The following is an 11,012-nucleotide window of genomic DNA, read 5'->3' on the forward strand; positions in this document are numbered from 1 at the left end:
CACTGCCACCAAACTTCACCATTTAAAGAGAAGAGAGAAATTCAGCTTCACCCAGCAGAAAGTTGTTTTTTACTTCTTAGGAGGACAGGCTGAGAGAGCTGGGCTGGCTCAGCCTGGAGAAGGCTCCTGAAAGGGACACCTTAGAGCAGCTCCAGTGCCTAACGGGGCTACAGGAAACCTGGAGAGGGGCTTTGGACAAGGGATGGAGGGACAGAACAAGGGGAATGGCTTGAACCTGCCAGAGGGGACATTGAGATGAGCTCTTGGGCAGAAGCTCTTCCCTGGGAGGGTGCTGAGGCGCTGGCACAGGGTGCCCAGAGAAGCTGTGGCTGCCCCATCCCTGGCAGTGTTCAAGGCCAGCTTGGACACAGGGGCTTGGAGAACCTGCTCTAGTGGAAGGTGTCCCTGCCCGTGGCAGGGGTTGGAGCTGGAGGAGCTTTAGGGTCCCTTCCAACACAAACCACTCTCACATTCCATGATTACACTGAGGTGACATCAGCTCTATGTGGATATTGCCCATGTTCTTCATACAAAGAGAACCAAACTCCACCAGGCCTGCTTAGGGCCAGCTGGTGCCAGAGGTCCATCCTGCAATCCCTCCGGACATGGGCCCACTTCCCAGGCCAGCCTTCCTCCGAGAGTTTCTATTTCCACCAGCTATGTGCAAGACGCTCACATTTTAAATCCCAACTCTATAAAGCTTGAAGAAACAAATAGAAACACTTGACCTCATCAATGAGCCTTCGTTGAACTAAAATCCACTGACAAAATGCATGTTTTAGGCTTCCTACTCCTCCAGTTCCTTTCCCATATCCAACAGTCCTTTAAAAAGCAGTTCCCTCGTTGAGCTCTAGCACAGAAATAACTACCCAAGTTTCATTGTTGGATATGAATTCTCACAAGGTCCCCTACCAAAGGGAGACAAAAACTTGGAACTAGCTTTTCTTCCTGAACTCTCCAGCAACTCTTTAGTTCAATCATTAAAACAATGTCCACCATTCCCCTCCTAAATGTGCTGGATAATAAACCAACCCCCAGGCCCTAACACAGGTATTCCCATTGCTTTAAAGGCTCTGATCGCTCCGAGACGGGCCTTTAGCACACCCTTGGCAATGGGCCTTCCTCACTAAGGAATGCCAACAGGCTGTTCTGCTAAAAAAGACTGGATATTTTAGGAAAGGCAGGACTAGTTATGTCCCTTTGCCCTCAGCTGCAACAAAGGTTGTTGTTCTTCGAGAGATATCATAGCTACAATAGGAAAGCAATAAAAGTTGATGATTGCTGCCCAAACTAGCAGGAACAGGAGCGGATTCAGTGGATCATTGGATCCAGGCCCAGCATTCAAGCCAAGCCAAGAGTAAAGCCAGGACTTGGGTTACTGCTCCGGGATGAGAAGCCACAGCCGCCTGTGTGGGAGAAAGGTCAAACACACTGGGCTGAGATAAAGCTCTGTAGTATTGGACTCTGGCCTTGGGTTTTAAACCCTGCTCAAGCACAAGCAGGGAGGTTTAAATCCCTTATTCCTTGGTTGGCTCTGGATTGGTACTGCAGAGATCCCACCGCAGGGCTGTGACACCAGGCCTGAGCTGCTGTCTGACCCTTAAGTCACTTCATGGGCTCGAGGGAGGGTTGGGGTTTTGTTTAGCAGTTTTTACTCATTTAAAGCTCTTCTCCAGCACAAACTTACTCGAGGTAAAGATAATTAACACACAGAAAAGCACTGTTGGTAACTGCTGGTTCCTATGGGTCCTGAAGACTGCTGCTCAGTGGCCATGCTGAGATCTCCTGCGTTGTGCTCCCTAAGAGGACACAGGCCAAACTCTACAGATAGCCCAGAGACAACGAAGCCATCCCAAATCTTCCTCCATCCCTCTCCCCAAGAGAAGAGCCTGAGTTGGTGCTGACCCCTGATGATGGAAGGTGTCCCTACCCATGGCAGGGGGGTTGGAACTACATGATCTTTAAGGTCCCTCCCAACCCAACCCATTCCATGATTCCCTGACTCTCCTGAGGACTGCAGCAGGATTGGACCGATGGCCAACACGTTACCTGCTGTTGGGAATTGTAGTCAAAGAGCCCCACGGTGGCTGCGGCCGAGTCCACAGGAACCTGAGTGCCCGAATAATCAAACTGAAGAGGCTCCATGCCAACGTGCTCCATGGGATCCAGGGGGACACTCTGGGATTCGATATTGGAGAAGTCCTCCACGGGCTTGGCACCATTAGTACTTGCCAGCTGGGCTAAGCCCTCTGATCCGTTCTGGTTTGGGCCCAGCAGATCGACCTCACTAGCAGAGTTCTGGCAGTTCCCGGGTGTGCGGCTGCAAGGAGAGATCCATCCATTTAACCACACAGCAAGACCCAAGTACTCACCACATCTGCCTGGAGATGGCATGATAAAGGTGGGAGGAAATAAAAGGACACTGAAAGAGTTTCCCTAAATGAGTTCTACAGAATAATTTATGTCTTTAAACAAACAAAACCCCCACCTCAAAGAGCTGCTGCAGTACAAGTGTAGTAACAGGCAGTTTCTGCTGAGAGTCTGCCATGACAAGACAGGATTTCAGACTTGCTAAAGCTCTTTGGGAATTCTGAACCACACAACACTCTGGTGCTGTATCTCACTTGAAACCTCTCTAAACGACCTAACACAAGCCTTGGGCTCCGGTGGGAACTGCTTCATCCCAAGGTAGGGACCAGCAGGTTGCACCTCCCAGCACTTGTTCTGCTTTTACAGTTTTCCTACATGTCAATGTGAGTGAGTGGGTAAGTGAGCAAGAAATACAAATGCATTGATTACAGCAAGAGCCACCATTTCAGAAGGCTTTAAGCCCTTGAGAGCCACAAGGGAAAAGCCATAACCCCAGCTATAACTAATATATAAGCATAGTCAACCTCTTCAGCTGGTATTTCCATAGGAATCTCACATACAGTAATAAAGGAAAGGTGTGAAACTAAAACAAGATCACAACAGACAGAACTAGAGCTCACAGATGTTATCCCTACCTTCCCAGTGCTTCCCTGGGTGCATGAGGACATCCTTATGACACTGTGTCAATGACTCAAAGGCTTCTTCACCCACAGCATGGAAAATCTTTCAAAGAATATAAGTGTGTATGTGCTGGGTTTGGCTGAGGAAGAGTTAATTTTCTTCCCAGTAGCTGCTATGGGGCTGTGCCTGGGATTTGTGCTGGAAGCAGAGTTAGAATCACAGAATCAAGGAATGGTTTGGGTTGGAAGGGACCTTAAAGCTGGAACCCTGATGTCCTGGAGATGGCTGAACAGCTGCCTGAGATGGGCAGTGGTGAAGGAATTCCTTGCTTTGTGTGTGTGCTTTTGCTTTACTGCCCTGATCCCAACACAGGAGTTATCTCACTTTTACCTTTCTGATTCTCACCCCATCCCACCAGGGAGGAGTGAGTGAGTGATTACGTGGTGCTTAGCTGCCAGGTAAACCACAACTGATAACAGTGCACGTACCTGAAGTCTTTGACATCTGCATCGATCCCATTCTGCACAGGCAAACCATTGGTTTTATCCATCACATCCCCCTCCTCCTTCAGATCTCCTAATTTATCACCATCAAATGTGCCCTTATTTTTCTTATCCCCTTTGTCATTCTCATCACTCTCTGCATCCCTCGGCCCCTGGGTAAAAGAGACAGTATTTTAATAAGTTTCGTTTTCCCATCAATTCTACTTTCATTCTGAGCTTGTAGCAAGTCAAAGAAACGTGTCACAATCCAATAAGTCACTTGCAAACAGTAGTTCCTACACATAAAAATAGAAAAAAGGCAAAACAGTCCAACATAATGGAAGGAAGAAGGGAACTGGTTCTCACTCTTCCAGGTTTTATTTAGTTTCTTCCATTTAGCAAGTCAGAGTCTGATTCTAAAGGCTCTAAAAATCCCACCCCAAAAGAATGTTAAAGAATACTTCAACAAATCCTCTTTCTAGATGGGTCTTGGGCACTTCCAAATTAACCCAGGGACTTCTAAACATGACACAGCAGGTACTGAAAGGGTACAAAAGGAATTAGAGCCTCTCAAAGTCACTGTCTCAGTGTCAAAGCTGCAGTAACTAGCTGAAGAAGCCCATGTGTAGGAGCAGAATGGGATCACCTCAGCATTCTGATTTGCACAGTGAATTCCAAGGTAGGGCTGATTTAAGAGCATTCAAGTCAATCATTAGGTTGGTCACTGGCTCATAGAACCCTAAAGCACATTCGGAGGGGGGGAGGAAAGGAAAGGAAAATAAAGGAGAAAAACAAAGGGATTTCTGTGCTGTTGAGCATTTGATAAGTGGTTTTACATCTGCAGCTCTTCTGCCCTTAATGTCTGTATTTTCTTTCACTTGGGAGAAGAACCAAGGGGGATTATGCCAGGGGCAGAGTTGTGAACAACAAAAGGGAGAGGAAAACCAACATAATTTATGATAAAAACCAGCAAGGGGCATATAAACATGTTTATCAGAATGGCTCTGGTGCTGTCACACAGACAGACACGACACCCTTCATCTAAGGGCAAACTGCTCTGTATGTAACAGGGCAGCTGAACCCTTTTGACTAAATCCTTTTTCCATCCTCTTAAATTGGAGGGGGGTATTTTTTCCTTCAATATTTAGGAGAAAAAGGATTGTTTTAAAAGTTATTATCTTCTGATGATGCTTCTTAAAGAAAATCAACTCATGCTTGTTTAAGGGCAGACTCAGCAACACCAATTGTCACTACAGATGTGGAGCCCAGTTCTCCCCCTCACGATGGGATATTCCCTGGGGAGACCCCTGGTTGCAGAACCAGCATTGCTGTGGAGCAGCCACCTCTCTAAGCCCCAATTCTGATGATAAATTGGCTCCTTCCACTGCTTGTCCATTTCTCAAACCCCATCTCTCTTAGGCCTGGGGTTCAACCAGGTTACCAGGTGTCTAGTAATGAGGGACAAGATAAAGAGGATGGAGGAAGGAAACACAAATCAGCTCCCAGAAGAGATGAGCAGAGGAACAGTGACAAATCTACTCTGCTTTTGTGCTTTGTGACAACTCCTGGTCGAGCAGTGGCCGAGGAGGTGGAGATGCAGCCCCTATTTCCCCACCACAGGGATGAGGCCTGATTGTGCCTCCCTTCCTCACCCCACGAAGCACAGTGCCTACCACCACTTCTCCATGGGAAATGATATACCCTTGAAAGCATTCCCACCTGGAGTGGCTTTTGTAGCTATGTTATGTTTCTAGCATCATCACATGGAGCTTTTTGTTCTTCCCCAGCCACAAAGCAGCCACACGTTCATCCAGAACCACAGGTAGATGTGCACATTCCTCCCACCATGAGCTCAAGGTGGGGGGGGGGGTCACTGCTGGTGGGCTGATTCAAAGAACCAGGGAACATTAGGAACCTTCACATACCTCACACCCACTCCCACCCTGCATCCTGAGTCAAAAGCAATGGGTAAAACCTGCCTGTTTTAAGAGAGGGAGCTAAATTAAGAGCAAATTAAAGAAAGAAGGAACATCTGCCTTTAGGGATGGATTAACAACCAACCAAAGAAAGGAGAAAGGAACATAACAGGAACTCAGATGTCAGAATCAGGCACACTTACAAATCCTCCTTTCCTTAGGCAGGAATCTCCAGGAGATGAGCTCAACACATACTCCACCATGCTAACTCCAAGTCCTCCACTCTCTGACCGTGGTGAAAGCACTGAGTTGACTTCACTATTCACATGAAACCCCTGACCAGGTCTTCTCTGCACCATAATTGGTTGGGAAACAGAGTGATCTGGAACAAAAACATGGATAATTCTTATAAGTAGATCCAACTATTCACAGGAGGCAAGTCATCAAATAATTACTCTCTAGGGTCTGAACTGTGCCAGTGTTTTGACTCTGATGATGGCCATTCAACAAAGCAGGATGGCTGTTCATTTTTTAACTACTAGAACCTGAAAACCTACAAGTGATAACTACATTTAGAGTCTAAAATCAGAGCATTTCAGAGACTTAAGTCCCTAAGTAAAGGTTGCAGTTAAAACCACGTTGTAGGGTTTAGTTTTAGTAAAACACTTGTATTAGTACAATGAAAAAACAATCAGTTTTGGTTTGTCCTTTCAAACATCATCCTACTGGTACCCCAGCTCTGAAGTTTTGGAGCAGGTAACAGGGTGCACATACATTAAACAATCCTTTAATGCCTATGGATATGTTTTAACCACAAAACAACGTGGGGGTTTCTAGGACATAAAGCAGATGTCTTTGAAAGCTGAGCTGCACATCTGTGTATTAAACCCCACCTAAATCAAGTAAATAATGGAGCTACCTGATGCTCCCCAAGCACTGTCTCTCCACTGATCTCCCAGAAATATCCCTTTTGGTCCATCTTTGCTGGAATCATCAGATTCCCAAAACTTTTTACCCGGCAACAGCTGCTGCAATTAAAGAAAGACGACAAAAAAAAGAACACAAAACAAAACAAAGCATGATTAAAAGAAGTATAAAATGCAAACAGAAACCATAAGCATCTCCCTTGGGAACATGGATCAATCATTCACCACCAACTGAGGCATGGTTCATCATCAAAATACAGATACCTTGCTCTGGAGCCACCCAGCACTGAGGTACTGCTTCCATCCCCACAACCCTCTTGCATTCTCCAGTGCTGTGTGAAGCCCACACATGGAAGCACACACATACCTTTGACACTGTCCATACGCTTCATGCTTAAGAGCTACTTGCAGATATTAGCAGGAAGAAAGCCCTGTTCTGATCAGAGAGTTTTCATGTGTTGGGGTTTAACCCCCTTCATTCTATCTTGGCCAAGACCAGGACATTTTGCCTTCCACCTGAGCTGGGATGTGTCCCAATTGCCAACATTTCCAGCACTGATTCTTGCTGTCAAATACTGAGGGGCTGGTGCTGGCAGGGACAGAAGAGCTCAAGAGGTGCCAAGAGCTCTCACTTCTCTCCTCTTCAGTGTCAGCTGAGGGCTTTCCATGCTGGGAAAGCTGGTTGTAAGCACGACGAAGAGGAAACAGTTCTGGGCCACCCTGCGTGCTTTTCCTATGGGAAGAAAGGCAAACAGGGAGATGCACTCACTGAGAACAAGCCAAAGTCACTCTGGCTTGGATGAATCCAAGGAAGATGGTTCTCAACTCCAGAAGATGGCACAAAGAACGACATAACCTATTGAGTTAAATAACCTAAACCACCAGCTTCACCAAGCAGCACGTGCTGTGTGGTACCTCCATATGGGAAAGGGAATTCCAAGCCCTCCTCAAGTGCTTCAGATGAGAAGCACACGCTCTTCAGATGAAACCTCGTGCTGAATGAGATGTGTGTCAATTCTGAGAGGAAACAGCAGCACAACCACAGCACATGAACCAAATGACTGAGCCTTGCCTGCTCAAGCTGGACTAAAACTAAAGGAACTGGAAGATTAACAAGTCCTTGTGTCTGTTTGAAATGATCACAGAATGAGACTCATGGGCTCAGTCCATGTCTCTGTGTCTCAGAAGTGTTAGTAACTCTATGCTCCATTAGCTCGCCTGCAAAGTTCAGGCTATGGCAGCCAGAGCAAACAGGCTACTGGATGAAGGTGAAACACCCAGACATGGTCCAAGAGCTCTGGTTGAAGGCAGACATCAGGAGAGTTGTGCTCACCATCTACTTGTTATTGTAAGATCTGTTTACTCAGAAACCTATCGCAAAGCAGGTCTGTATGAACAGGATTAAACCACACGTTCAGGTTTGGGTTTAAGGACAGGTTACACGGAGCACAGGTAGTACAATGAAAGCAACATCAATTTTAGTCCACGCCTGAAGAGCAGAATTCCTTTCAAAATCTAAAAACACCCCAAAAAAACTCCAACCCCAACCCCATCCCAGACAGGAAAGCAGCTACATTCAGCTCTTCAGCTGACACTCAGAGCAGACTAAAAGGACTCCTGCTTTTGAGCCACAATCAGGAGAGAATAAGATCAGTCCCTGACTTAAACACAACAGTCACCTACAAGGCAAAATAAATAGATAAATGCAATCCCTTTGGGAAAAAATCCAGTGCTAAGATTTTCCTTCAGGTCTTCATTGTCTTCTGCCTCCTGAGAGGACAAGACTCAACTTGTCCTTTTTACTCTCAAACCACCAAGGAGGAAACACAGTGTTTTCCAGCTGCTCCTCTGCAACCAGCAGAAGAAACATCACGAGATAGATCATCATTCCCTTGGTGGAACTGTGTTGGTGACTTCAGGATTGATTATAAGCACAGAGTAGGACTCTTACAGTAACAGCAGGGACTTGCATCTCACTCCCTGTTTGGGTAACCCAAACCTAACTCAAGAAAACTGTCAGGACAAGTAACTCCCATCAGCAAAACTTCCTTCAAAACACAGCCTAACCTGTTCCCTCATGTCCAACATAGGAGAAGGGATGGAGGTGGAAGAGCCAGTGCTCTCTAGGATTTAGAAACACAGCCACACATCAGGTGTGTTCCTGTTTCTTTTAAGCTTCTGGCATTCCCAGATTTGATTTCTCCCTCCTGCTGCTGCCACCCCAGCAAATGTAACTGCTCTCCTCCCTCCACTTGAAGGAGATATGGACCCAGTAAACAATGTTAGCCACAGTTGCACTCTCCTGTTTTCCTTTTATAAGAGCTTACCGTGGAGGGGACAATCTGCTCTGCAGCCATCTCAAAGGAAGGAAGGGCTTGCAGACTGCAGACAGGGAAGAAGGAGCAGAGTGGAGTATCCTCTTATGGAAAGACCCCATCACCCCTCAGCTTTTCCGTATGACTGCTTGTGAAAAGGGAGTCTCTACCTTCCTTGTAGCCACCCTTTACTACTGGAACATGGTGATAAGGTCTCCCCTGAGCCTTCTCTTCTCCAGGCTGTACAGTCCCAGCTCTCTCAGCCTTAACTCATATGGCTTCCCAGTCCTTGGATCATCCCTGGGGCTCTTCTCCAGACCCTCTCCAGCCTGTTCACATCTGTTTTGTAGAGTAGTACCAAAACTGAACCCAGTATTGCAGGTGTGGCCTGACAAGCACCAAGTAGAGTGGAACAACAACATCTTTATCTCTGCTGGTGATGCCTTTGTTGACGTTCCCCAGCATCCTGTTGGCTTTCCTTATCACAGCTGCACACTGGTCACTCTGACTGAGCTTGTATCCCCCAGGCCCTGGGACTCATTTAGCCTGGTTTTGGTAGACCTAGCCCTTTCTTAAGGGAAAAAACACATCCACTTACCAGCAGGATCCTGAGGAACTGCCCCCAAACACCTTCCTATGATTTTGCAGTGAATCACAGACCAGGATGAGACAAAACTCAAATACTGTCCTTGTGCACACGCACCCCCTTAACTGCACAAACACCACCTCTGTTGCCTCCAATTTAACCTTTCCCCCTCCACAGAAGCATGAAGTTCCCAACTGGAAGCTCTGTACCATCAGCAGAAAGAAAAGGAATAGAAGTGTTTCTTTTCCACACAGATTCCAGCTGTATTTAGACACTGGAGAAGGGGAAAACCAAATGCCAGTATCAACAGATGGTAATGGGGTCCTTGTGCTGTCAAGCTCTGCTTCAACCCTAACTAGAGGTTTAGCAAGCAGCAACCATCTGAATTATTACTGACTCCTGCAACAGGGTGCCCAAGAGATGAAGTTTTCCTCAGGGAAAGTTGAGCGCTGTAATAGAGAGAGGGACAAAAACAGTATTTTAAGTGAACCTCATCTAGTTCTTCAGGCGGGAAATTAAAGAAGGAACATGCAGCAGTTTCCAACTGGACTGGTTTCTTTGTTCCCCACTTGTTATTAAAATTGACCCTATCCAGTATGAAAATAATCCTTCTGAGTCCTCTTAGAGAGGACTTATAGAGCTAGGCCAATATTCAATATACCAGAGTGGGAAGGAAGGGCTGACTTACACACCCACAAAAGCAATTCTACATCCCACAAATACAAAGCCTGTGCTTGTAGATCCCACTGCGATGAGATTAGGAATTAAGACAAACGAAGTGAACTGATCCCCTCCAGACAAGGCAAACGTGAAGATAAGAGGAACCATCTGTGCCACTGCAAGAGCTCCCTTCATCTGCAGCAACAGGTAGAAGGCAGAGCATGTGTTTACATATCAGATTTGGGCAGCGTTGCAGGTTTCCAAACACTAAGATGTTATCTGCTTTCCCTCAAAAAACGTTGCCATGTAAAAAACAAGACAGGGAGGCTGAGCACACCATGAGCAATGGAGAGTCAACCCCAAGGGCAGCTCCTGTCAGCTCAGGGAGTCCAAATGGCTGGTGGAGGGTCTGACAGAAACCAAGGGGCAGGATCCTGCCTCAGGGTGAGGGCAATCCCCAGCACAGACACAGGCTGGGGGAGACTGGATGGAGCAACCCTGAGGAGAAGGACTTGGGGGTGTTGGTCAATGAGAAGCTCCCCATGACCCGGCTTCAGTGTGTGCTTGAGCCCAGAACCCTGCTGTGTGCATTAAAACCCAGAGGGGACAGCACTAGAGAGAGAGAAATGCTCAGCAGATGAAGGGGGAAGTATTCCTTAGGGCATTTCAAGTGTAAGGTGACATTCACCATTACCCCCAATAGTCATACTGCAAAATGTGGGGTTCAATCCCTTCCATGTTTGAAGGGAAGCACCTACCAGTTGCCTCCTGTCTCTCTGTTCTCCTCCTCCTCCCACCCTCCTGGGTTAAGTTACAGCTGCTCCTGTATTCCAGACCCAGGCTTATCTCACAGCATCACCCACCACCAAATCAAGAATGCTGCTGCAGTTCAACATGCTGTAACTCACTGATGACAAACACCTCTCCCAGACTCTGCACTGGCCGTGAGCCCCCCCGAGACACTGCACAAATGTTCAGTATTGCAAAGCTGCAGATAAAAGAGATCTATGTGAAGAAAAGCAGATCCTCAGAGACCAGAACAGGCCATGGAGATGCTGAGGGTTGGAGCAGCTCTGCTCTGGAGCCAGGCTGAGACAGCTGGGCTGGGGCAGCTGGAGAAGAGAAAGCTCCTCAAA

At 47.0% G+C, this 11,012-nt stretch overlaps 1 protein-coding gene across 1 annotated transcript in view; it reads right to left on the reverse strand.

The window, feature by feature from the left end:
- The window catches only part of PUM1 (pumilio RNA-binding family member 1), a 57,995-nt gene that overhangs the window by 34,417 nt on the left and 12,566 nt on the right, over window positions 1–11,012 (reverse strand). The window contains exons 3-6 of the mRNA XM_010011177.1: window positions 6,309–6,417; window positions 5,593–5,771; window positions 3,480–3,646; window positions 2,050–2,320 (exon numbers count right to left, since the gene is read on the reverse strand). Coding sequence (XP_010009479.1) covers window positions 2,050–2,320; window positions 3,480–3,646; window positions 5,593–5,771; window positions 6,309–6,417 — 726 coding nt within the window. The remainder of the gene's footprint in view (window positions 1–2,049; window positions 2,321–3,479; window positions 3,647–5,592; window positions 5,772–6,308; window positions 6,418–11,012) is intronic.

The sequence above is a fragment of the Nestor notabilis genome, unplaced genomic scaffold (genome assembly GCF_000696875.1).
Source record: "Nestor notabilis isolate BGI_N333 unplaced genomic scaffold, ASM69687v1 scaffold8393, whole genome shotgun sequence".
Classification (NCBI taxonomy): domain Eukaryota; kingdom Metazoa; phylum Chordata; class Aves; order Psittaciformes; family Psittacidae; genus Nestor; species Nestor notabilis.